We start from the raw sequence: 26,322 nt of genomic DNA, 5'->3' as shown, positions 1-26,322 counted from the left end.
AGAAATCGCTTACTCATCTCCCTAAGGAGAGCAGAAGGGTTTAGCAGCTCTCCCCCAGGGACACGGAGCCAGCAAGCCCAGAGAAGCCAGCCCTCACATCAGCCTGACCCACTTCCAGGCAAAAAGAAGCTGTGCGTGGACGAACACACCTGCCCGGAGGTAGAGGAAGTGGAGCTGCTGCACTGACAGGCGGCTCATCAGTGAGTGGGTGGGACCCTCCATTTGCACATCCCCAGAGCGGGGATCCTGAGACGGGGCGTGCCCTAGCTCAGAAATCTGCTGTGCCTCTCTGCAGGGAACGGAAACCCCCACAGATGCCCCAAGACACCATCATCGCCGTCTTCCTCGTCACCGCCCACCTTTTAAGAGCATTATCTCCATTAAGCCTCAACAATATCTACTGTCTGCAGTTTAAACTTGTGGGAGAAGCTCAGAGAGGTTGACTGACTGACTCAAATCACACAGATAGGATAATATATAACATAAGCTAGGATAAGCCCACAGCATAAGAGCGGCTTTAAAATGCAGGGGGAAACACACAGACACACACGAGCACACACACACACAACCTGAGCAGGAATTCAAACCCGGGTCTCTCCGACTCCCAGAGCATCCAGACTTTAATGGTGAACATATTTATAAAAATACCCAGATTCCTTTGCAACAAAAGAGAAAAAGTTCTCTGCATTTCTGTGGCCAGCAATCTGGTAGACCAGTGGTTAAAAATATTTTTAAGATATTACTTTATATAATGTGATGATAGGAAAAAAATGGAGATATCGAGTAAATAAAGATCGATGCAAATTTAAGTTTAGAATCTCAGCCTAAGATGTCTGGCTATTAATATTGGCGTGCGGGCCCATCTGGGAAGTGACAGTCAGGAACTGCTGATGAGGACGTGGGAAAAGGAGTTGTCACCACTGCAGGATGAGAGTGTCACATGGTCAAACATTCCTGGGGGCCCTTGGTGTTACCACCTCTGGTCTAAGGATTCCGTTTCTAGGAGTTTATGCCGAGGAAAAAGACAAGGGAGCACACAGCTGTGTGCAAAGATGCTCACAGTACCACCATTTACAAGAGAGGGAAACGCCCATCGTAAGGGAAACGTCTAATCAAGGGCAGCACAGCCTGAGAGTGGAGGAGAAGGCAGCTGTTAGAGACACCGAATGCAGACAGCCCAGGCGACAGAGCAAAGACGAGACAGAAACACCGACACTCACGAAAAGGTGCCTGCAATAGATTGAGTAACAAAACACACACTGCAAACAGCTATCCAGTACAGTACGATCTATGGTCATTTAAAAAATACATTTATGCACATAAAGTATGCAGAAAAACACACATCCTACCATTAACTGTAGTTGGTTACCTCTCCCAAGAAGACGACGGGGGGAGATTGCGGGGAGAGAGCAAGAAGGATTCTCACTTTTCAATTATTCTCCTTCTGGACTGTTCATATACCAAACAGCAAGCAATCAGAGGCTGTGTGCAATATCAGTAAACTGCTGAAGATAATAAATGTATTTGCGAACAACACACAAATAAACACACCAATTAAGAACGGACCAATCGGCTCTCAAATACAGACGCACGCCGTCCCCGATTAGCTCGCCAAGGAGAAAGAGAGCCTGGAACAAGACCCTCAGCGCAGTTCTCTCTGAGGAGGGCATTACGAATCATTTTTATTTGTTTTACTTATCTGCATTTTCAGACATTTCTACAATGAACCTGAATTACTTTTTTAATTAGAAAAGCAAATGAGAAAAGTTAAAGAAAGCAAGCAACGGATGCAATCCCCCCAGGGTTTAGGAAGGATCAGCTGTGCGGTAGAGAAATCTGTACCAAGAACTCAAAGGACTCCAAATTCAAGCACCCAGCTAATCGTGGGGAAAAATTATATTTTGTCTTTAATCCTGCCGAGTGCTCAAAACATATTTTATCACGAAGCTGCTTTAGCTTTGGGGGTGGGGGTAGGGGGCATACTTTCTATGCTTACTGTGCATATGCATTAGAGGGACATTAGTGAGCCAGCCACAGCGCCAAGTGTGAGAACAGCGACGGAGAGAAGCAGAGGGGGACGGAACATTCTAGAACATCTAAACTGAGGGACCTGCACATGCAGAGGCCCTTTGGTGGAGGTGGTGTGGCACCTTGGAGGGTGTCAGGGGTTGAACTGTGTCCCCCAAAAAGGATGTGTTGGAGTCCTAACCCCCAGGACCTGTGAGTGTGGCCTTATTTGGAAATAGGGTCTTTACGGAAGTAATCAGGTTAAGTTGAGGTCAGCAGGGGGGACCTCAACCCAATACGACTGTTCTTCCAAAAAGGGGAAATTTGGGCACAGACACGCACACGGGGAGAACATCATGTGATGATGGAGCCAGAAGTCGGGGTGATGCAGCTACAACCCAACGACACCAAAGATCGCCAGGAACCCAGCAGAGGCTGGGGGGGCGCTGACACAGATGCCCCCGCTCAGCCTCCGAAGGAACCAGCCCCCCGCACCTCGATCTCGGACTTCAGGCCTCCAGAACCGTGATATCAATTTCTGTTTCCTGAGCCACTCAGCTTGTGGTGCTTTGTTCCCGCAGCACCAGGAAACCAGGACAGAGGGTCTGGATAGGCCAGAGCGGCCAGGCATCCTCGTTACACCCAGACAGCGCCTGCTTTGCCCACACGGCCACCCGGGATCAGAAAGCCTGCTGACAACGACACAGGACCCCAGAACACCTTACCTGGGTCTCCAGTTCTGTCACCTCCAAATTCAGCTTGTTCAAGTGCTTGTTCACAAACGTGATGAGCGACTGTCAAGGCAAAGAGACACGGACCATGAGTGAGCGACTCGGCTCCATCCACCAGAACGGAGGCGACACGGGCCGTCTCTGTTTTGTGGAATGCTTCGATTACCTCCTGTTTGCTAAAACAAAAGGCTCGTGTTTAAAACAGACTGTTCGTACAGCAACCCTTGGTTTTAATGGGATAATGCCTAAATCTATCCCAGCTGGAGAAGGAAACACACACCTCTGTTCACCACCCACATGCACATGTGCTAACTATCCTCGAGAGGCATGCCCAGGGCCCTTGAGAAGGGTAAATCTGTCAGGGGAAGATAATGAAATTTTTAAACATAGGTAACCTCCAGCGACAAAAGATCAGAGAGAAAGGCTGCCTCGGGCCACACCCATCACCGTTTCAGTAGATGGAGATTCCATCCCAGCTTTGTCTCAGGGAAGCTGGGGTTTGTGGAGCCTGCGACATACACAGCAAAAGCCACTGGCACCTCCTCTCTGGTGAAAGTTTAAAACTTGTCACCTGTAACTTCTCAGCAATCAAACCCAAATTAAATGGAGATTTAATACCAGCCCCACCCCTCCCATCCCTGGATGTGATGTCACTTCCTTATTCGTTCCCCTGAAATTTACTGAGCAGCTGCTCCGTGCCAGGCACTCTGCTCGGTGCTGGGGACACAAAGACGGGAGCACAGAGCCCCACCCTGGAGAGCCTGTGGCCAGTTCTCCATTAGGCACACCCAGGGGAGGCGACAGAGAAATCAAGAGATACGCAAAGCTGGGAAACACGCAACAGAGGGAGGTCTGATGAGCCCACGGGGAGAGGTGTGGCCCTGGAGGAGGGCGCACTGGAGCCGGTCCTGGCAGAGGCCAAGCGGGAGGCGGGAGTCGGGGCGATGGGCAGCACAGAAACCCAGGCCACGTGCACAGGTGGGAACCCTTTGGGATCCTCAGGCTGTATGTGGATGGGTGGGAAAGAGTAGGAGGGGCTGACCCAGGACAGACCTGGGGGTTGTGGGCAGGGCCCTCTGCTTTTATTCTGGGGTCCGGGGAGCCACCAACAGAGCAGCTCTCAACATGGGGGTGGGGAAGGGCCAGGCGGGAAGCAGGATGCTGTCAGGCAAACAGAAGGACTGTGTATTGTGCACTGCTGGGGTCCCCAGGGCCCAAAATATGTCGTTTCAAAGAACGAATGAAGATCACATCCCCTGAGGGCCAGCCCGGTGGCACAGCAGTTAAGTGCACACCTTCCGCTTCGGTGACCAGGGGATCACTGGTTCGGATCCCGGGTGTGGACATGGCACCACTTGGCAAGCCATGCTGTGGTAGGTGTCTCACATATACAGTAGGAGGGGTTGGGTATGGATGTTAGCTCAGGGCCAGTCTTCCTCAGCAAAAAGAGGAGGATTGGTGGCAGATGTTAGCTTAGGGCTAATCTTCCTCAAAAAAAAAAGAAGATCACATCCGCTGAAAGACCAAAGCTGACCTTATGCTGCCACGTTCCACACCATCTTGTGACCACGGGCTGCGCGCCGGGCCCTTGCATTTTACTCTCATGGTGCCCCCGAGAGGTGGAGATGGCCTGGCCCTACTGATAGATGGGGAAACTGAGGCAGTGGTTAGACTCTGCCTCAGGTCGCACAGCTGCTAAGTGGGAAGCAGGTTTGAATCTTCTTGGGCTCTGCTGAATGGGTTCTGTCAGGGCCTTGGGGCCAGAAGCGGCTGGAGGGGAGGGGGAGGCTCTGAGGCTCCAGGCCGTCACTCATGCCCCAAGGGTGCTAAGAAGGCTGTGCCCCAGAAGGACCACTGGGATGGTTCCCCCGGCCTTTTGAAGGTGCTTCCAAGAGCCAACAATCACCCTGTCGCAGCCAGGACCAGCACTTTCCAAAAGCAGGTTCCACGGGAACTCAATGCATTCCAACTCAAAACAGATACACAAATCTCATTACCGACAAATGAGTTTGGGAAACGCTTCCTACTAAGTCCTTTCTTGGAGAATTACAATGCACATCAGCATCTTAAAGGCTCTGAGAAGTCCTGCATTATGATACCTGTATGGGAAAACCATCCTAGGGATTCAAGAACTCTCGTCCCCTCTCCCCCGGGTCTCAGGCAGACACGATGGCTCCTCCGATTCCACAGGAAAGCGGGAGCACGCCCACCGTAGGCTGCCTCGCGGAATGAGCTGTCTGCAGGTGCTCAGATAAGCTCGATGTGCAGTGAGAGAGGTTCAGTTCTTCCTGGGTGGGGACAAGCCTTCCTGGCAGATCCCCCTAGAAACCCATGGCTCCCCAGCCCCCACCCTCAGAGCTTTGGGTTCGCTCGGGTTTTTCCATCCGCGGAATCGCCAGCAGGCTGCCTGAGCTGCGGCTGCAGGGCTGGCCTCTGTGCTCCTGCCTGGAGGGGAAATGGGCCAAACGCACGCACAGAACAGCTCTGCTGGCAAAGCCTGTTTACTGGGCAGCTCCGCGGTAATGAGGCCGGCAGGAGCCAGCAGGTTGACACGCTTAAAAACATTTCCACATTAAAAAACGCCTCGAGTCGGAATGAACCGCCACGCGGGCGCTGGCTGGGTAATGCACTCGGCAGGAGCGGGCGAGCAGGCGGGCGGGGACCCAGGGAGCAGAGACGTGCAGTTAAAAGGTGCTAATTTTATGCACCGCAGTTCTGTTTTTGACTATAATTACACTTCAATCCAAGTGGCAAACATTTCAGATTTTAAACATTTCCCCACCCTCTTCCCAGCATGGGGTTGATGCTGCAAAGAGCACGCAGACGGAGGGAGACACGATCCGACCACGGGCTTACCTTCTTCACCACGCTGAGCTTGTCCGGGGCGTGGTCGAAGAGCGTGTCGAAGGCGTCGCGCTCTGCGGGGACCGCGGAGATACAGGGAGAAAGAAGGGTTTGTGGAGATGCACTTGCTGCCCTGACCCCCACCCGGCCCGGGAGGAGGGACCTCTGCTCCCCCGGGACGTTCAGCCTGCCTAGAACCCTTTCAGTTCCTGCAGAACCCGAAGGGTGGGCGCTGACGAGGAACAACCCAAGGAAAGGATGCTTCTAGACTCCTTCTAACTCAGGGTCCATCTTTTAACTTGAAATACACGGGGAGCACAGGGACAGCTGCCCCCATCGCGTCCCAGGACTTGGGGGTTCTTGCTTCTCCCTCCTCCACGCTCCGTACCCACCAGTATCTTGTCGGTAAATGTGACCACCTCTCCCGCTCGTCATACTGCTGCCCCCATTCAGGCCCCATGGCCCCTCACCCAGGGGCGGCCACAGCCTCCTACTTCATCAGCCTCCCTCCTCCACTCCCGGCCCCTCTGATCCATTCTCCCTAGCAGGCAGGGAAAGCCGTTTAAAGTGTAAACTGGATCATTCCCCATGCCCACCCCCCACCCCCAACTAAAACTCTCCCACAGCTTTTCATCACTTCTAGAATAAAATTGATTCTCCCTCCCGGGGGCTCCAACAGGCTCACAATCATCCACCAACACACTCGCTCTCCCTGACTTCACTCCACCAACCGGCTTCCCGGCTGCTCCTCTATCACATGCTCACCACAGGGCCTTTGCACCTGCTGTTCACCGGCCTCACATCCTTCAGGTTGCTCTCAGATGTCACCTCCTCTGAGGGGCCTTCCACAACTATCCCCATCTCAAAGAGCGCCCCACTCCCACTCTCTGTCCTCTTATCCTGGTGCACTTTTTATAGCACTTAATCACTATTTGAGAGTACATTTTGTGTGTATTTGTGTGTTGCATATGACCTGCTGGACTGTGAGCTCCTCGAGGGTTGGGACTGCTGTCTCCCCAGAGCCCTGCACTGTCTCTGACTCCCAGAACACTGAAGGGCCCACAGCCATGCTCAGAACGAAAGAATGAACCCGAAGACCCTGCTCCAGACCCTCTCTGCAGCAATTCTCTCGGGGGTGTCCACCTCTGTGGGAACCCCCGCCGCCTGCTCCTCTGCGTCCCGCCCATCTTCCTTCTCCAAGGTGAGCCCTAACCCACTCTGACTGCCAGTCGGGGGCCCAGCCATGCCCTCCAAATTGACACAGAACCAACCCCTCCTCTTTGCAATGAGGGGCCACTGGAGGCAAAGGGAACACGCTGTTGGTGGCTAAGAAAGGAGCAGGACTGCGGCACCAGGTGCCCAGTTTTAGCCTGATGAAGCCGTGGCCACATGGAGGCAGGACAGAGCCCGCTGCAGCCTGGACCCCACGCAGGAGGAATGAGGCCGCCAGGGTGGACACAGGGCTGAGTGGAGTCGACGCCAGGGCAGAGGGGCAGGGGAGGAGGGGAGAAGGGCATCTGGAAAGTCCTGGGACCCAACTTTTGTCCTCAAGAAGCCACCCGTCTCCCCAAGGTTCCTGGGGGCAGTATATGCTCAGAGGACCCCGGCCAGCAGCAAAGCCTCTGTTAGCAGCCATGCTAGGTCCCAACGCCCAACAGGGAGCCCTGGGGGCCTGGGCGCCCAGCCTGATGGGGCAGTGATGGGGGGAGGGAAGGAGGGATGAGAAGAAGGCAGGACGTCGCCCAAGGAAGCATCCAGCCCTTCTCCCCTGACCTGGCCCCAAAAGGAAGATGCTCCCCATCCACTAAAGGGCCAGGTCTGGGAGGCAGCCCACAACCCCAGCCCAGGCCAGGCAGCAGCCTCCTCCTCGGCCTGCGGGTGGGGAGGGAGGGAACATGGTGGGGGGTGTACGCACGCGCAGGGAGGGGGCGTGCCCCTGCCTGTCTTGGGATGAGGGCCGCCCCACTTCCTTCCCGCACAGGCCACACCCAGGGGAATACCCCCTACCGCCCGTCTACCGCAGCAGCTGTAAATTATTTTTATAATCATCTCAGTCAGATTATACTCAATAAGGCAGTCTGCTAAGGGGAAAAAAAGAGCTAAATCTTTACAAAGCAAAATACAAACTTTAAATGCAGCTTGAGAGAAACCCCGGGAGCAGAAGAGCGCTTGACGTCAGCCGAGTATATTTAGCTGGGCCACCGCTGGGCTGCAGAGTCCGCACGGGGGTGCGGAGGACTGCGCCCTGGGGCGCGCTCACCTGTGCCAGGGACCTCACCCGCCCCGGGGGACCTCACCTGCGCCGGGGACCTCACCCGCGCCGGGGACCTCACCCGCGCCGGGGACCTCACCTGCCCAGGGCAATGCCACACGGCCGGTCACACGGCGCAGGCCCAGGCGAGCCTTACTGCGCCCCTGCCCTTACGGCCTCGAGGATGAAAATAGATGCGGGTTTGGATCTGGGTTCAAATCCAGATTCCGCCACTTCAAAGCCCCATGGCTTCAGGCCTGTCCCTTCCCCCCCAAACCCGCTTCCTCCTCATAAAGCAAGAATAAAAACAGTCCCGCCTCACCGCTGGTGCGGGAATTAAACAGCCGGTGAATGCAGAGCAGGACACAGGGCTGGCAGAGCCCCCCTCCTCCCCGGGCCCATCTCCTCCGCAGGCCCTGGGGACAGTGCCGGAGATAACCACAGGGCAGCCTTGCCCCTGGGCGGGGACAGCTGGGGAGGCAGATGGGTAAACCGAGGTGGTACCAACAGGACAGGTGCCACAAAAGGCCAGAAAGGACATGGAAAGGGACCAAGCTCCACCTTCAGGGATTAGTTTAGTCCAAATAAAGTTGTTTTTGTTTGTGTGACATCTTTCTAATTGGAAGATTTGTCCCAAAGTTCTGAGTTTCTGGCCTCTCTTGAAGGACCGGAAGCTGTGGCCACAGGTTGCCTACGGTGCCCCCCTGGATCCACGTGCCTGTGAAGCAGGGTGTGGACCCTCCAGTTTGCCCCAGGCCCCACCATGCCCCGCTGCCACCCTGCACGGGGTCTGAGGGCAGCTGCCGTTTAGCATTTGGTATTCCAGCCCCTTCCCTCTTTGGCTTTATCAGCCTGGTCCATGAAGGCACCCGAGTCGGGGGCCCATGGACATAGGGCCGGGGGGACCAAGGAAGGCTTCACACAGGAGCTGTGACATCTGAGCCGGGGCCTGACGGGGCAAGAAGACAAGGAAGGGTATTCCAGGCAGAGGGAACAGAAAGCGCAAAGAGAGGCACAAGAAAGCCAGAGTGGGTTCGAAAGGGCTGGCCTATTATGGGGGCTAAGAGGGGGTAGGTCCCACAGTGTGAGAAGCCATGGAGGGTGGTGACTAGGAGCAGTGTGATCCAGCTGCAATGTTGGAACAAGCTCTGTTGGCAGAAAGGGGGAGATGTGAGCGGGAGAGACCAGGGTTATAAGGAGACCAGGAGGGGAAGAGGAAAAAAGCTTCTCCTCCCTTCTCCCTACAGCTGGGGAGAAGCCCAGGGGGGAGGGGGAGGCGCCGCCTGTGGAGGAGAGGCAGCCAGCAAACCCGTTGCCATGGAGACCAGGCTGCAGCTCCCCAGCTCCCCTGGGGAGAGAAGGGCCTCCCATTCCCACCTGGGTCTGGAGAGTGATGCCCTCCGGAGGCAGGGAAGGGGAGGACCCTGGGTGGGGGCAGAGTGGGTCCCTCCCTCCCTAGCTCAGACTGCTCATGGGAGAAACTGTGCTGAGGACGTGACTCCCTGCGAAGCCCAGCGGGCCGACATTAGCCAAGGAGGGTCTGCCTGGTATTCTGGAAGCTCCTGGAAAGTCTGCGGCCCAGGGCTGGCTGCGGGGGATGCTGGCTGAGGAAGACACGGTCCAGCCCACAGGATGCTTACAGTGGGAGGATCCATGTGTGAGAGGAAAGAGGGAAGGGCTGGGGTCCCCAGATTGCCGCAGCACCCTGGGTCTGCCAGGCACATGGCAGGGCTCCGTGTGAGTGACCACTGACGCAAGGAGCAAGCAAAGTGCTCCAGTGAGCAGAGAGATGAGAAAAGAGATAACAAGGCAGGGCAGGGGTGGGGTGAGCCGGAGGGCGTGTCAGGGAGGGCCTCCCTGCTAAGTGATGATGAGTGAGAGCTGGAGGAGCTGAGTGAGCGTGAGCCATGGGGGACTCCAGAGGGAGAGCATTTCAGGCAGAGGGCACTGCAAGTGTGGAAGCTGGAAGAGGGGGCATCTGGGATGCTCTTGGAGCAGCAAGGGAGTTACAGGCGGAAGGCTGACCCCAACCACGTGCAGAGGAACCAGCTCGAGGCGAGCTAGGGACCAGCACCCAGCGAAGCCATGGGGCGATGGGGACCGAAGGCTCCCCCAGGAGAAGGGCCGGCGGCAGCCCCGCTGCGTGTGCCCAGGCTGCCCAGCCGGCGGGGTAACTGGGACCTGGGAGCGGCATCAGCAGCAGCGAGCTGGGGGCGAACTGAGTGCCTGTCGCCCACTAACAGCCTGTTTGCATTTCAGAAGCTGGGAGCCTAGGAACACGGGAGGACAATGCAGGGCTTCTCGGGGCTCCCGGCCCCGCCCCCACTATTCTAAGGTCAGCACGCGGCTGAATCCATTTTCCAAACTGTGACACCTGCCTCCTCCCAGGGAGTCACCATCTGATACACCGGCCCCCAAAGCAATGGCTCACTCGGCTGCGGGGGGATGGGGAGTGTTCACCCTCTGCCTCCGGGTGCCGCACACAGCCCCCCAACTGAACCGATCCTCCCGGGGCTCCCCAGACCCTGGACCAGCCTGCCCCAAACACAAAGGTGACAACTCACAGAAAACCAAAGACCACACTTAATGCTCTGACCACCCCACTCTCGTCACCTCTGTGCGTGGACAACCCCTGCGGGGGTCGGAGCCCTCCCTGCAGAAAGGACTGGACAGAGGTGCACCCCTAGACGGGCCTCCTCCCAGACCCAGGGCCGGGCCGGGTCACTCCCACTGTCCCACACGCCCCATGAGCCCCACCCCTACCGCGCCCTCGCCAAAGCCACACAGGAGGGGTTCCATTTCTCTCCCTTTTTACTATTTTTTTTAATAATAAAGACATTAAAAGGAACTGAATTGCTACTTAAGAAAAAAAAAATAGTGAAGACTAAGAATTTCCCCACACAGCTTACAAAGGCTAAGGAGTGTAATTGCTACATTTTCTGTCCTTCGAGACCTTTGAGAACATCACAGCCGTATCCTCTCTTTACACACAAGCAGCAGTGTGCCATCGGTCCCCAGAATAACGTTGAGGTTACAGAGCCCCTCGGCGAAGGCCGCAGATGGCTCCGGGGTAGCACCCCCCCCTCCCCAGGGGACCAGCTCAGGCGGCAGGCTCACCAGGCACACAGGGAAACTTCTATTTGGCTCCACTTTTCCCTCCAACAGCTCTGCTCCCTCCTCACTCAGTGGAGAACACCGTGTTTGGGGGTCAAGGGCTATCTGCTTTGAAACAGTCCCCAAAGCAGGGAGCCTGGCTCAGGCTGCCTCCGGCTGCGGCTGCACTGGGGGTTCCCATCCCTGAGGCTTTCACACTGCCACAAGCTGTCCCTTTATCTGCCGTCCTCGCTGAGGGGAAGATGAGTTCTGGGGCTATAACGGGGCAGGGCACAGCTCTTTGGGAACAGCCACTGAAAACTAACAGTGATAACCACCCCACAGAAAGAGAGCCGGGCTCAGGGCCAAGCAGAGCGCACATTTATTATCGCACGCTATCCTCTCAACAACGTCAAGGTCCCATTTCACAGATGAGGCATAGAGAGGTGAAGGAGCAGGCCAGAGGTCACCCAGCTGGGACCAGACTGACGGCTGCCTGACTCTAAGGAGGTCTGCCAGGCCGGAGATTTTAAGGTGGAGAAACGATCTATGAAAGCACCTCCCCTAAGGAGACTCTCTCCCGCTGGCTGATTATGTTCTGTATTCAGGTCGACATCTCTGCCCTCCTTTTTATCCGGGTTCCAGTCCCTGCTCGGCCCCTGGTCCCTGCCGGTGAGAGCATCTGCCCCATCCCAGACATTTCCCTGTCCCCTGCCCCACCCTCCACCACACTCTCCTTATCACCACCCGGCCCCTCGAACCTCCATAAGCCCACAGCGCGGGGCCCACGGGGGACTGCACACCTGCTCTAAGATTCCAGAACTGCTGGGAGCCGAGAAACCCACCCCGGGTCCTGCGGCCCCTGTGTGACGGTGGGAATGCTGGGACAGCCCCAAAGTGCCCTGCAACCTCAGACTCCCCACCCCACCCCCGGGGTTACTTACCAAAGCGACCCATTATCATCCTGCAAGCAAGAACAGAGAGAGCCGTCAGACGGGTGCTCAGAACCCAGCTTGATCAGCAGCGTGAGGGGGCGCTGGAGGCAACCGGAGAGTCAGAGCCCCAAACTGCCCAGTTGATGGGCCATTTATAAAAACATGTCACTTTTTTTTTTGAGGAAGATTAGCCCTGAGCTCACATCTGCTGCCAATCCTCCTCTTTCTGCTGAGGAAGACTGGCCCTGAGCTAACATCCATGCCCATCTTCCTCTACTTTATATGTGGGACGCCTACCACAGCATGGCTTGCCAAGCGGTGCCATGTCCGCACCCGGGATCCAAACCAGTGAACCCCGGGCCACTGAAGCAGAACATGCGAACTTAACCGCTGTGCCACTGGGCCGGCCCCGTAAGTCACATTTTGATAGATTCTGCCCTGCTCTAATTACAAACGAGAAGTGCTTACGCAGGTTACTAAGTGCTGGCACGAGATCAGCAGCAAATCACCATCTTTGTTTACACCAGCCCCTTAAGGCCATCTGGGGGGTATTTCAATCATGGGAGTGGTTCATGTGGAAAATGGCTTGTCTGGAAGCCCTGAATGGTAAGCTTTAAACGGCAGGGGTGCAGACCCCCGGAGGGTCACATGTCAGCAAGTAAGCTCGATGCACGTTCGGGGAATCCTAATGCTACAGGATCCTGAGAAACACAGGCTGGCCCTGACTTCCACTGCACGAAGCTGCAACCACGAGGGTGGCACGCGGCTTCTCCTCGAGGACCTCCAGCGCACGACGCACAGCTCCTCTCTGTGCTCCCTCCTGAGAGGCAGGGCGTTCTTTCCTTCACCCCTCAATCTCTCCAGGCTCAAGTCCTCTGGCTCCATCTCACTTAACATCTTATTTAACAAATATTCTCTTGAGCCCCCGCTACACACAGGCCGTGGAGAGGGAGAAATAAGCGCCATGTGGCCCTGCCCCCTTGATGCCCAGTGGTGAGATGCGTAAGCCCCCATCTCCACCCAGCCCGTGCCCACCCAAAGCAGACATGGAGGAGATGCCAAGAGAACTGAAGGAGCCCTGCAGTGACGGCCCCGCATCCACCCATCGCTGCACGGCTGTCCCCACCATGGTCTGCCTGCCCCTCCTGCCAGCAGGGAACTCGTCTCCCCTCTCTGATCCGGGATGACCTGTGACTGGCTCCGGCCCACAGAATGCGAGCACATGGCGCGTGGGGGTCCATGGGGCCTGTGGCTGCCCTCTTGTTCTCTGGGAACCCTGGGGACACCCTGGGAGGAAGCCCGGTCAGGGAGGACAGGAGACACATGGAGGAACAGAGGCCGTCGCCTGCCAGCACCAACCACCAGACTAGCTGGAGCCCCACCTGGCTGAGCCCGGCCCACAGCCCCGTGACCCACAGCCCCGTGAGCAGACAATGAGGTGGCCAGACAAGCCCCTCGGTTCTGGGGTGGTTTGTCACACATTAATAGAGGGTAAGACATAACTCTACTCCTGCTTCCTCTCGAGCTGCCCTCCTCCTGCTCCCGAGCAGGCCGCCTGAGACCCCCGCGCCAGGCTGGGCCCTTCATCCCCTGGCCCCCCTCCACCTCTACCGCCCCCAGTCCCCACCATGGGCTTGAACAAATGCTCGCACATGTCAGCGTCTCTCTCATTCACCTGACGGCTCCCACGCCTACAGTGCTTTCCCGTGTGAGCTCCGATGTTTGAAAGACTGTACACGATTCACGACATAGTAATCAATCGGTTTGCGAACTGAGCAGGTGGGTTAGCTGAGAGGATCGATTTTTAAATGTTCTGTTTCATCGGAAACAGATTTAGTCGAGAGGCACAAATGCCATGAATTTTAAAGATTCTCAACAGGGTGTTGTAAAGGCTCCTAAAAACCATACGCAAGATAGACCATTTGATTTGCTATTTTCCATAGATTTGAAGCCTTTTAGCCTTCTTGAAAATTGCCTGCTGGAGGCCGGCCTGGTGGCATAGTGGTTAAGTTCATGCGCTCTGCTTCTGCAGCCTAGGGTTCATGGGTTTGGATCCCAGACATGGACCTAGCACCACTTGTCAGGCCATGCTGTGGTGGTGTCCCACAGAAAACAGAGGAAGATTGGCACAGATAATAGCTCAGGGATGATCTTCCTCAAGCAAAAAGAAGAAGATTGGCAATAGACGTTAGCTCTGGGCCAATCTTCCTCACCAAAAAAAAAAAATAAAAAATAAAAAATAAATTTTGCCCTCTGGCTTTCTCTAAGAGATAAGAGATAGCTCAGCACTGTCTGTCAAAGGAAAGTTCTAGTTTAGCCATGTGGCTCCCTCCCTCTGACGGAGCTAATGTAGATGGATAAACAAACCAGGACAACGGGTCCCTTAACCATTCTGGACACCTCCTGTGTCTCAACATTCTTAATGCTCACCTTCTAACATAAGGACTGAGAAGTCCAAAGGCTGTGGCAAACAGCTCAGTCCTAACATTAAAACTTTGAAGAAAGTGAGCAGAGGAAGGAAAGCGAGGGTGGATGTTCATGTGAAAATTTCATCGTAAGGCTGAGGGACATTGAGTGAAAAGTGGCCCCCACGTATGTCCGGGGCCCGGCTGACGCAGGGCAGGGTGTGGGTCCACTTACTCTGTGGTCGTGGTCAGCTCCTCCGTGATGTGGCTGGAATGCAGAAGGCCTTCCCGCTTCTGAAACCCCAAAAGGAAGAAGTCAATACACACCCCTGGGCAGGCAGAGGACAGGAGGAAGGACGTCGCTGACGGGGTGGGCGACGCCGTGTGCTCTCGGGAACAACTAAAGGATGAAGCCACGCCCGGGTGGGTGAGCTGCAGGAGACCACAGGGAGTGACCCTTTTGGAGGCTGGAACCTGCCCCCAACCTTCCTGCACCCTCTCGTCTCCACATTGCTCTGCGAGCTGGCAGCTGTGAGGGTCTCAGTAGAAACCCCCCAGCTCCCCAAGGACCCTCTGCGTCCTGCCATGGACGGGCAAGCAGCACAAGGAACGAACATAACCACAGGGAGCTCCGCGTGAAGTCCACGTGCACTGGGTTACATAGGGCCCCTGAAGTCAGGTCCATTCAGAACCCCAGAATGTGGCCCTCGGAAACAGGGTCTTTGCCAATATGATTAGTTAAGACGAGGCCATAACGGATGAGGGCGGGGCCTATACCCACCATGACTGGTGGCCTTAGAAATAGAAATGGGCACAGAGGGAAGAGGCCACGTGACAAGGAGGCAGAGACTGGAGGGGTGTGTCTACCAGCCAAGGACCACCAAGGACTGCAGACAGCGGCCGGGAGCTGGAAGGGGGAAGGACAAATGCCCCCCCCCGGAGCCTTCGGAGGGAGTGGGGCCCTGCCGACTCCGGATCCCGGTTTCTGGCCTGCGTGATTGTCAGGGGATAAATGTCTGTTGTTTTAAGACACCCAGTTTGTGGTATTTTGTTACAGCAGCTTAGGACATGACATGGTGTGTGACACATGTCTCCTGGCGCCTCGCAGATATGGTGGGGGGAGGGGAGGGCAGTGGTGGCAGTGCTGGGGGGCAGCCTGGATGTCACAGGACCTCAGGGTGGAGCTCGGCAGCCAGCTAACCCAGTCACCACCGTGAGCCCCTACTTGAACCCCTTGAGGGATGGGGAACTCACTTTCTGCTGGGCAGCCCACTGTGGACCCCTCTCAAGATCCGAGCTTCCCCACCTTTCCTGAGCTCGGCCTCTGCTGCGTCTTGTGAATGCAGAGTCACCATCACTGGTGGGAGCAAAGTAAGCTCCTGGTTGATTCTCCAGAGAGCCCACCGAGGGCAGTCCAGAGCCGTCTCACTCACTCATCACACATCGAATGTGCATCAGGCGCCTACTGGGTGCCGGGCCCAGGGCAAGCTATTGGATGCATGACGCTGAGTATTTTCAAGGTCTGCACTATAGTCTCAGCTTAATGGGAACATTGCCGCAGCTCCGAGCAGTCAAGTGTTCTCCCGGGGCCGCACTGCTGGGTGGTAAATGGGGCCGCTGTCCTCATTCCTTCCCTCCACTGCCACATTCCTTGCATCTCCCCACCTCCGACTGCAAAGCTGGAGGTGGAGGGACAGGCCAGGGGCCACGGGGAAGGCAGGGGGCAGCTCTAAGGTCTGGGAGGAGGGCTTCCGAGGCCCAAGGCCGGCCACTTGCCAGGACCTCCTCCCCCCGATTCATTCCACCTTGGCCGTGGCCCGAAGCATCCTCTGCAACCCTGGTCAAGGCAGGAAGCGCCAGCCAGGGCTGGCCCGGGTCAGTAAAACTTTCTGCAAACCCGAAAGATTTTCTTGGATCCAAGCGCAGGTCTGAAAGGAAATACCCCAATCAGCAAGCTGCATGGCGCTCGGGGCCCTGAGTCTGACGTCCATGGGTTTGGGATCCATGTTGCCCTGTGTCCTTGGGAAGCCTTTCCCGGCTGGCTGCCTGGTGTGAGCATCCAAGATGAGGACAATAGGGATGGTCCCTCGTCCCCGTCATCACCACTGCCGACCACAAACCTTCCTCCTTGGGAACCAAATGAGGCCCAACGGCCGGTACCCCTCGCCTGGTGCCTAACGGGGGGCTCCCGCCCGTCAGGTTAAGGCTGAGCTCCCGGGGTAAGGGAGGGTCAGGCGGCTTAGGAAAACACAGGATCAGCCAGAGCCTTGCAGACCGCAGAGACCACGGGGCTGATAAGTTTAAAACCCACAGGAGAGGGTGGAGCTGGCCATCTCAAGCAGTACAAGCACGCGGGACACCCGGTTCCAAGCGTCCCCTCACCGCGCTGGCGGAGGCAGCTGCTCCTTCCGGACCAGAGTGTGTTTTCCTCATTTAGTTTCCCCAGAGCCAGTGCCGACTGCCAGCACACAGTAGGTGCTTAATACACGCTTCCAGGACAAAATCACAAACAGAAAGCTAAGGCAGGGTCTCTCCCCTTCAATAAAGGGGACACGGCCAGGGAAGTCTGCTCCACCCCCGTCAGAAGGAGCCTGGCCCCAGGTTAGATTTCTCCAGGCGCAGCCAGACATCACGAGGAACCGTGGCCATGCTGCGGTGCGCAGGCAGAGCGGCCCTAATTGGGGTATCTGTTTCCTATGGCCAGACTCGGCCCCCTCCAGTGAGTAATCAGCTCATTCAAGAGGACTGAATCCCAGCTACTTGGCTTTGCCGGGAAATGAATGTTCTTTTCAAAAATGTGGAAAATTAAACCTCAGCTCCCTCATGCCTTTGAAACTGCCTCTCTTCAAATCAATGCCATTGTTCCTGCTCCAATCGTTTATCTCGAAGCCAGGGCGAGGCGTACATTTTGTCAAGGGGGAAAAGTAGGAGGTAGCTGCTTGGGGGAAAAAGAAGCAGAAAGCGGAAAGATTACAGGAGGAAAACGTCCAGGTTGGGGGGAGGGGGGCGGTGGTCTCTCCTGCAGAGTCACGAGCAGGCCGCCCCTCGCTGCTACTCACCCGCACGACCACCACTTGCACAGAGACGTTCTCGGGAAGGCGGATCGGGGCCCTGAAGTGCACGGCCAGGGACACGAGGAGGTGCAGGATGGCCACCAGGTTCTTCCCGTGAATTGCTTGTCGGGGGGAGGAAAGGGAGAAGGCGCTTTAGATCGGGAGGCACAGAGCCCCGAACCCACGTCCGCAAAGGCAACAAAGATGTTGTGTCTAAATGAGACCTCAGAGAAAAACCATGGAAAAAACCACAGGCCACGGAAAAATGAAGAGAGTTGATGAGCATCCTGTGTGAATTTATGGTTTCTAACTGTTTCTTTCCTGTTGGCCCAGGGCGACCCGTGCAACCACTTTCAAAAGCATGATGTTTTTAAAAGGACTAAATTGGGTGGTGACAGGAGAAAGAATGGGCAGGAGAGGAAAATTAGCACAAAAAGGGAAAAGATCGTGAAAAAGGTCACCCTGGCCACAGAGCCACCACAATCATGTGCATTACTCTCTCCGGCTCTTAAAAAGCTCGCCTTCTGCACGCTCGGCGGGCTCCACAAGGTGGGGTCTCAGGGCAAATGGTGCTTCGGGGACACTGGACGTGCCGCTTGCCCTGCCTGGGTCCCTGGTTGCCATCGCCAACTCCACCAGCTCTTTTCCAGGACGTGGACCAAGGTGTGGAGATCATCACCGCTTCTGAGCCGGGCTTTCCAGTTTACAAAGCACTGGCTTCCCACCCACAGCCCCGCAGCCCAAGAGGGAGGCCTGGGTCTTTCCGAGGTCTCGAGGCCAAGAAAGCAGGGGTGAATGTCACCACAGCCGATGGCTGTCTCACCCAAGCACAGGGGCCTCTCACAGCAGGAGAGCCTCTGAGCTGCGCCCCAACCACCCCGCGGGACACTGAGGACGAGGACCAGGACCAGGGAGAGGGGCAGCCGGGACAAAGACGCTCCCAGCTTCTCCTGGTTGAGTTCTTCACTTTCCGGGTTCAGGTCTTTGCTGGAAATATTGTGATGACATATATTCCTAACGCCAGCACGCTCTGAGACATGTGCCCAAGGCCAGCAGGGGTCGTCTCCTGAGGACCTGCTTTGGTGGGTCATCAGGAAAACAGCTCATTTTGGCATTGGTGCTGTTAGCATCTGGGCAGAAGGCAGAGCTGCCTCTGTCTCGTAACCAAACTCCCATCCTTCCTCTGGAAGTCTCCCCTGATCCACCCAACCAGAAACAAGGCCTCTCCCCTCTGACCCACAGGAGAAACAAAGAAGGGTGGCCGTGACCTAGCCCCTTATCTACAGAGATCCGAAGGATGGGCTTTGTCCTCTCCCAGCTGCCTCTCACAGAGCAGGAGTATGAACCCGTTTTGAAAACGCAAGGCCACACGGGGTGATGAATGCCAACGTGGCGAGCTGAGAGGACGCGCTCCCTCTCCCCGGGGGCGACTCACAGTCGACGTTCCACTGGAGCGCCCGGCCGTGGGGCCGCAGCACGTCTCGCACGGCTTCCAGCACCGTCTGCAGCTTCTGTTTCTGCCCTATTTCGGACTGTGTCACCTCAGCCACGTTCAGCTTGCGGTCCGCCAGTTTTTCTGCAACGAGAAAGACAAGAGCAAAAGGCAGAGTGTCGGGAAATGCTGGAGGGACAAAGGGCCGCCTGGTCAACTGGCGGCAAAGAGGTGCCCTCCCCCGCCGGGTCCGAGGTGGAGCAGGTCTTCACGCAGCGATGGGAGTTTCAGGATGCTGAGCCACGGAACCCATACTCCTTAGAGAAGTGCTCCAGCAGAAAAGAGGGAGGAGAGCTCCAGGAGGAAACTGTGGCCATCCCACTCAGGAACACTCTATGCCCATAAAACAGACAAAATGAGTCCAGGTGCAGCGAGGAGGCAAGGAGATGCCCTGGGGACGGGACGGAGGTGAGGAGGCTGTGCCAGTGGTGCCCAGAGGGAAGAGGACTTCGAGCGGAAAATAAAAAGGGTCTAGGACGCTGCCTTCTGCCGCCCTGCACTCTTACTCTCCCACTCTTGTTTCTCCAAAATTCGGACACCACGTTAAGAAGGATTATTGATATTACAGATGCCTGCGACTATCTTACTGCCAAGAGCGCAGAGGGAGCAATCTGGAGGAGCCAGACAGGAGCTGTCACACCCGCTCAAGATTCAATTACTGAGACTGAGACCCAGCCACGGCCCTCGCGCCCTCATTTCCCACTTCCCTCCTGAGCGGAGCAGCAGGTGACGCCCAACCCCGCACCTGCTAAGGGGCAAGGCGAGGAAGGATGCCCGGGTTCCCTCCTATTCATCTATTCCAAGACTCGGCTGTTTCCTGATAGAGCTCCTCTGCCAAACGACAGAAGCCACGTGGCAGAAGGTCATGAGGTCCTTAACCGAGGGAGATTACAAGGCGCTGGCCACACAGCCCGACCTGCCGGAGTGTCAGCAGCATCGCTGGGCGGGGGAGACCACATAGGCAGTCGAGTCGAGGCTGCTTGCAAACGGCGTTCCCATTTGGCAAGTGGTCCCCAGCAAAGTTTTGTTTAAGGCCTTTTCGCTGGAGGCCCCATCACTTCAACATTCTCTCCCCATGTCCCCCCCTCCCTCCATTAGAACAAGAACACACGGTTCTGATATTCCCGTCAGGGTAATATAATCATACAGCAATGCCTGCTGGGCTCCGGATACTCATCCATTCATTCATTCATTCATTCACCCACTTAATGGCTGCTGAGCACCTACTGTGTGCCAGGCACCATCCTAGGGCTGGCCAGAGCATAGACAAGAGAGGTCTTGAGTGCAGAGACGGCCACACCTAAATCAGGTCAGGGAGCAGCGATTGACTGACGGCGGCTAAAGAAAGCAGCTCAGAGAAACCCATCCTGCAGGGCATGGAAATGGTTCTCGTTTATACATTTTGATTTCCCTCCATCTCCATCTAACGGGTCCTAGCTGAATAACCCACAGCTGTCTGTCCATACAAACACCCTGAAAATAAACCTCAGGTCCCCAGGTGTTCAACAGCCAGGGGCAGGGCAGAGCAGGGGCCCCTGGGGGAGAAAGGAGGGTCACGGAGAGCCGGGTGGTCCCAGAGCCTTGATCTCTGAGGCGGGGAGCCCAGCACACCTCCGCTGTCCCCTCCCACCAGCCAACCTGCAGACTGAACGTGGCCGCAACACCCAGGCTGGAGGAGGAGTCGAGGGAGAAGGGGAGGAAGCTGGTTCAGACCGCTGCGGCTGCCGTGACACCCACCGCAGACCGGGCGGCTTAAACAGTGGGAATTTACTTCCTCACCCTTCTGGAGGCCAGAAGTTCAAGATCAAGGTGTTGGCACGGTGGGTTTCTCCTGAGGTCTCTCTGTGGCTTGCAGGTGGCCGTCTTCTCCCCGTGTCCTCACACAGTCCTCCCTTTGTGTGGCTGTGTCTTAATCTCTTCTTATAAGGACACCAGTCACATGGGTGTAGGGCCCACCCCAATGACCTCATTTTAACTCCATCACCTCTTTAAAGACCCTATCTCCAAATAAAGTCATAGCCTGAGGTCCCGGGGATTAGACTTCAACACACAAATTTTAAGGGGACAAAATTCACCCCATAACAAAAATAGAGGTGCTGCCTGAGGCTGGGTCTTGGGTGACCCCCATGTGGGAGAAAATAAGGGACATGGCTGCCCATGTCACCAGGCATCCCTCTGCCCGCTGATGGGGCTGCAGGAGCAGCTCAGGGCTTCGCTGTGGCCGGGACCCCCCTCTTCCTCGCATGGAAAGAGACAGAGGAGGACGGGGCGGATTCGCAGGCGTGGCAGGCCAACATGGGCAATGGCGACCGCAGGGCTGTGAACGCTGATTATACGAGGAACGGCCCAACTTTTGTAAGGAGAAGGGTGAGCCACGAGCTGGAAGCAAGACAGGAGTCCCCTCTGCGCTCCAGCATGGGCCCCTCACTGTGTCCACAGATGGTCCACCTTGAGAGTAACCCACCCACACACAGGACCTGCCATGGGACAGAATCCAGCAGCCACTTCCGGAATCTGCTCTCAAGAAGGGACACAGCTGGGGTCCCGATGGTGACTCACACGTGGCAACGTCACATGGCCAAAGGCAGAGGTCCTTTCCCGGTCCTCATCTCCTTCACGGCCGCCTCCTGGAAACAGCTTCTCCTCTGTCCCTCCCACACACAGTGCTCCCCCGGCTCCTCCTCCCTCACCGCTGGACCCTTCAGACTCCGGTGCTGGCTGTTGCTCTTCCTGACCACTAATGGCTGACTGCCCAGGGCCCAGTCCTCAGGCCTCTTCTCTCTCTACAGACGCACAGAAGCCAGCTTCGGCCTTGGCAGTCAGCCAGATCTCCTACTTGACTTTGGCTCCTGCCATTGGAAAGTGACCTCCATCAGTGGCACGCCTGGCATCCTGGGATCCAGGAGCACGTGATCATGGAGGTTCCTATTGCATCTCCCCAGCGTAACCACATCCTTGATACATCAGGCAAGACATTCTGATGTTCTGTTAATATCTGAATATTCTCTTCCATTGTTCTTTTCTTCAGCCAAACAGAGTGTATGTCAGACCATAGACATACAAGAGATGTTAGAGTCGCCTTATCAAGTACATACGCGAGATATTCAAACAGAATGGAACCGCAGCCACTCCACGGTAAGGAATGCTGCCCCTGCCAAGCCAGCCTCACGCTATACTTGGCAGATAAGAAAACCGACACAGCAGGACTCATGGTGAGCCAGAGCAGCTCCAGAGAAAGTGCTGCTGGAGCCCACTGAACAGGGAACCCCGAAGGATGTCCTTGGGCAGGCAAGGACCTCTTACATGCTATCTGCTCTAAAGATGCCTGCCACTCGACTCCTGGGAGGGAGCTGGCATCATTTCCAGGCCACCAAGGCTGAGATACTGATGCAAATGCAGAGCTTCTCCTGTGATCCTGCAGCAGGAGTTCCACAGACGTGCTGGCAGATCTAAGGTTTAGGGACGCAATTTTTCAAGTGACGGGTTGGGTGAAGCCACAGGGCCATGCAAAAGAATTGCAAAGAAAAAATGGAAGTGAGTGCAACACTCTTAAGTTTGCTTCGGAAAATATTAAAAGTGTCTCCTTCAGGCAGGGAGCAAGGCCCCAGTTCAAAGGACTATTTCAGTCAAAGAGCATTGCCACCAACAACCAGGCCCTCGAGTCTGAGAGTCGGAGGGGAGCCCGGTCTTTACCATGGAGAGGGAGGGGGGCTGATGACGGGGCAGCTTTGCCATCTCTAGAGTCCCCTCAGACAGCCTCAGCCTCAGCCTCAGCCACACTGTCTTTCTCTGGTCACCGAGAGTGTCTGGCATCCCAAATGTCTGGTTTCCTGACCTCGAGAACACCCTGGAACCTGACAGTGTGAGAATGACCACACCAACACTACCATAGAAAACATCGAAAGGCTGACCGACATTTTAATAACAAAACTGTGATAATATGAAACAATCTCCATACATTTCAGATCTATTCTGGGACCAGGGAAGCTCATTCTAAGATGGGGGTCCTCGGCTTAGCCAAATAGAGGTGTTAACTCTTGGCTGTTCGGTGTTCAGCCAGATAAGGAATTTGAAAGATGCTCTCCAGGTGAGGTACCCGGGCCCCCAACCATCATCTCCACGCGGCCGAGCCCCACCCTCACCCACAGCCGACCTGGGTAGGACGGGTCAGCCCCGGCAGACACAATGCCACCTCCTCGTTCCCCACCCTCCACGCAACTCCCAAGGGCTTCCCTGTCCACCAGCTGCTCAGGCCATGGACCCGGCTGTCAGCCTTGATGCCTCCGGCAGCTTTAAGCTCCAAAATATCGCCCCATGTCCGCACCTCCAGCCCAATCCGGAGCCACTTCATCTGGTGTCCAGGCTGCTGTGACAGCGTCCTGCCTCATCTCTCCGCTCCGACTCCTGACTCTCCTCCCCTCCATTCTGCACCCAGAAGCCCATGTGACCTTTTAAAACTCTAACTCAGATCATGTCACAGCCCTACTCAAAACCTCTAGTGACTTCCTGTCACTTGGAATAAAAGCCTTTGTCTCCCAGGACTGGATGTGGTCTGACCCCATCTGTCTTTCCCAGCCTCATCTCTCTCTCTCTCTTTCTCACTGTCCACCTCCACCTCTTCAAAGACAGTCTGGAAGGTTCTTCCGACACTAACTGTGCAGATGTCCCCTCCCCAGAGCGGCCGTCCCTGACCGCCCAGCCTGTCCACCCAACCCAGCCACTCTCTAACCTCATAACCCTCTCTGACTTTCTTCCTCGCACTTGTTACCCTCTTCAAGCACTGATTTGTGTTTTAGGTTGAGGCAACCCCTAATACTGCTCTTTCTTCCCTCTGCCAGAAGGTGGGAGTGGGGGGACCCCTCCCTCTGTCACCACTGCATCTCCTGAGCCTAGATCCACACCTGCCGCACAGTAGGCCAATGCATATTCATTCAACAAACGAAGGAATGACCAAATCAAAACACACACACTTTCGTCCCCCCATATGTACTTTCTGAGGATTGGCTGAATAAGGACAAGACAACAGGTGAGCCATCCATCACCATGTCCTCAGGGCAGGTTATGTGATTTGGTCCCCTCCCCAGAGGTTTCCCTCCAAGGTGAGAGGGTCTGTGAGAGCCACTGTGCGGAGCGTGCAAACCCTGCCCGGAGGGACCCAGGTCCGAGGAAGGATGCAGATGCTGAGCCGAGGCTGGAGGAGCGCAGTCTACGCAGCTGCCGGTGCTGGGCCCGGGGGCCAGGGCCAGTCCTCCCTGGACAGTGCTCCTCTCCTGCCTGCCCCCCTGGGGCAGATATGCTTTCCTGCAGTAGCTTCCTCTCCTGAACGGAGCCCCCCAAAACCCCAGGTCCCTGACTCAGCACCCCCACAACATAGCCACATAGCAGCCCACACTCAGCTCGCCCAGCCCCTGTTATAACTATGGAGGAAAACATGATCCCACCCATCGCTGGCCCTGCCCTGAAGGAGTGACCCTCGGGGTGGTCTGCTTGGGAGACCCTTCCACCAGGACAGCGCTTGCCTGTGGGGCCCATCAAGGGACGAGGGGCGTGAGCAGAAAGGAGCCCAGAGAGCGGATCTGCCAGCCCCTCCCAATGCTGGGGGGGCGGAGGGTCTCCTGTTGACCTTTAGGAGGTGTGTCATCCTAATGTCCGAGGGGACAGAGTCCCCGAGGCCACCCTTCCAGGGCATTTGGGGACCCTGAAAGGACATCAGAGCTTCTTGGGGACTGAGACTGCTCAGCAGCCGGCTCATCCCTCCCAGAGTCTCTGGACGGTGCTGAGGTCCAGCAGATGCAGACAAATACTGGTTTTGTTTCCTGTAAAAGGGGCCCACAGTCCTTATAGGTAATGAAACCACAGGGCCCTGTTCACGGACTCGGCCACCCATCCCGACCGTGTGCCCGTCCCTCAGAGGCACCGGGGGACTCAACGGCCCCCATCCTACACTTCATTTCTTTGTCTTTTTTTTTTTTAACTACCACTTACTGACTCCAGACCGTTAGCCGGGCACTGTGCGAATGCTCCCCACACAACAGCTCAGGAAGGAGCTTTGACTGTCCCGAAACGACAGACACGCACAGAGCTGCCTGCCATCACAGTCTCCACTCCTCGCCTCTCCTCCCCACCCCGAATCACGCCCCTCAAGCGCACAGCTCACTCACAAAATATCCATCCACTGTGGACCAGCCCCCTCCTGCCAGCCTCCATCCTGAATGAGCCAGCACGGGCCTGAAGGCGCTCACGGTCACCTAGGGCATGAGACCGGCAGGGAGGGCCGACCTGGAGAGGAAACGGCGCCCTGCGTGTGCCTCATCACCCACGGCACAGAAGCAGCAGGCACTTCTGGAAGCTGTGTGTGAGGCTGCAGCCCCGTGGCTGGGCGCTCACTGGAGAAACAGTGAGAGGACCAGTGACCTGAAGCCCCGGGCCTGAGGAGGCCACCTGGAGCTATGGGCTCAGGGTCGTGGCTTTAGGTCTACTCTCAGGACAAGTGACCGGTGTGACCATGCAGAGGATCGCAGGGTCCCGCCCCAGGGCCACCCCATGCCAGGGCCCTTTTTTGGGGGTGGGGGGGGCCGCCCTTCCTGTCGACTCACCCAGGAGCTTCTGCAGCACCTGGCCGTCGTACAGGTCCTCCTCCAGCTGCTTCACAATGATCCTCTCCTCCACCAGGACGTCGTTGATCCAGTCAATGAGAACCTGGGGGAGGGCGGGCGTTATGGCCTGGCTCACCTGCACCACGCGGACCGAGGCAAGCACAGGAACTGAAAGCTGCCGGACACTGAGACGCGTGCCGGCCCAGCAGCCAGGCGAGCCAGGATGGGAAGGCAGGCTCCTCCAGCCTAGGGGCAGTGGGAGGGCGCGCACCCACCCCGCGCTGCCGGGACTCCCGTGGGGATTCACAGCGAGCCGGCCGGGGGCAGCCACACGGTGCCCCGGGCCTCCTCCGGGCCGGAGTAGATGCAGACGCTCTCAACCGGCGGAAAGGATGCTGTTCACCTTGGTAGGGAGGAGGGAGCTAAAGGAGTAAATGTCAGCAGCACTGCCCCATGCAGCCCGAGGCCATACAGGCAGGCCATTAAATCTCCCTCCCATGAGGTCTACATGGTCACCCTGAGCCTAAAGCTGTGGAGAGAAGGGGATCCCGTGCAGCCTGTTACTGACAAGCTCTTTATAACAGCTTCGTTGAGACAGAATTCACACATCACACAATGCACTTTTTTTTTTTTTTTGAGGAAGATTAGCCCTGAGCTCACATCTGCTGCCAATCCTCCTCTTTTTGCTGAGGAAGACTGGCCGTGAGCTAACATCATGCCCATCTTCCTCTACTTTATATGTGGGACGCCTACCACAGCATGGCTTGCCAAGCGGTGCCATGTCCGCACCTGGGATCCAAACCGGTGAACCTCGGGCCCCCGAAGCGGAACGTGCGAACTTAACCGCTGCACCACCAGGCCTGCCCACACGATGCACCTTTTAAAGTGTCAATTCCATGGTTCTGGTATATTCAC

The 26,322-nt window shown here is 56.4% G+C and overlaps 1 protein-coding gene across 4 annotated transcripts in view; it reads right to left on the bottom strand.

The window, feature by feature from the left end:
• Window positions 1-26,322, bottom strand: part of PARVB (parvin beta) — a 110,016-nt gene that overhangs the window by 13,730 nt on the left and 69,964 nt on the right. For all 4 annotated transcript variants that reach the window (XM_070599843.1, XM_070599846.1, XM_070599844.1 and 1 more), the window contains exons 4-10: window positions 25,408-25,510; window positions 18,755-18,895; window positions 17,326-17,441; window positions 14,502-14,560; window positions 11,871-11,890; window positions 5,595-5,656; window positions 2,733-2,801 (exon numbers count right to left, since the gene is read on the bottom strand). In XM_070599843.1, the coding sequence (XP_070455944.1) occupies window positions 2,733-2,801; window positions 5,595-5,656; window positions 11,871-11,890; window positions 14,502-14,560; window positions 17,326-17,441; window positions 18,755-18,895; window positions 25,408-25,510 (570 nt within the window). The remainder of the gene's footprint in view (window positions 1-2,732; window positions 2,802-5,594; window positions 5,657-11,870; window positions 11,891-14,501; window positions 14,561-17,325; window positions 17,442-18,754; window positions 18,896-25,407; window positions 25,511-26,322) is intronic.

The sequence above is a fragment of the Equus przewalskii genome, chromosome 29, assembly GCF_037783145.1.
Source record: "Equus przewalskii isolate Varuska chromosome 29, EquPr2, whole genome shotgun sequence".
NCBI lineage: Eukaryota > Metazoa > Chordata > Mammalia > Perissodactyla > Equidae > Equus > Equus przewalskii.
The sequence above is the reverse complement of the archived record's forward strand: the minus strand, read 5'-3'. Positions and strand labels throughout refer to the sequence as shown.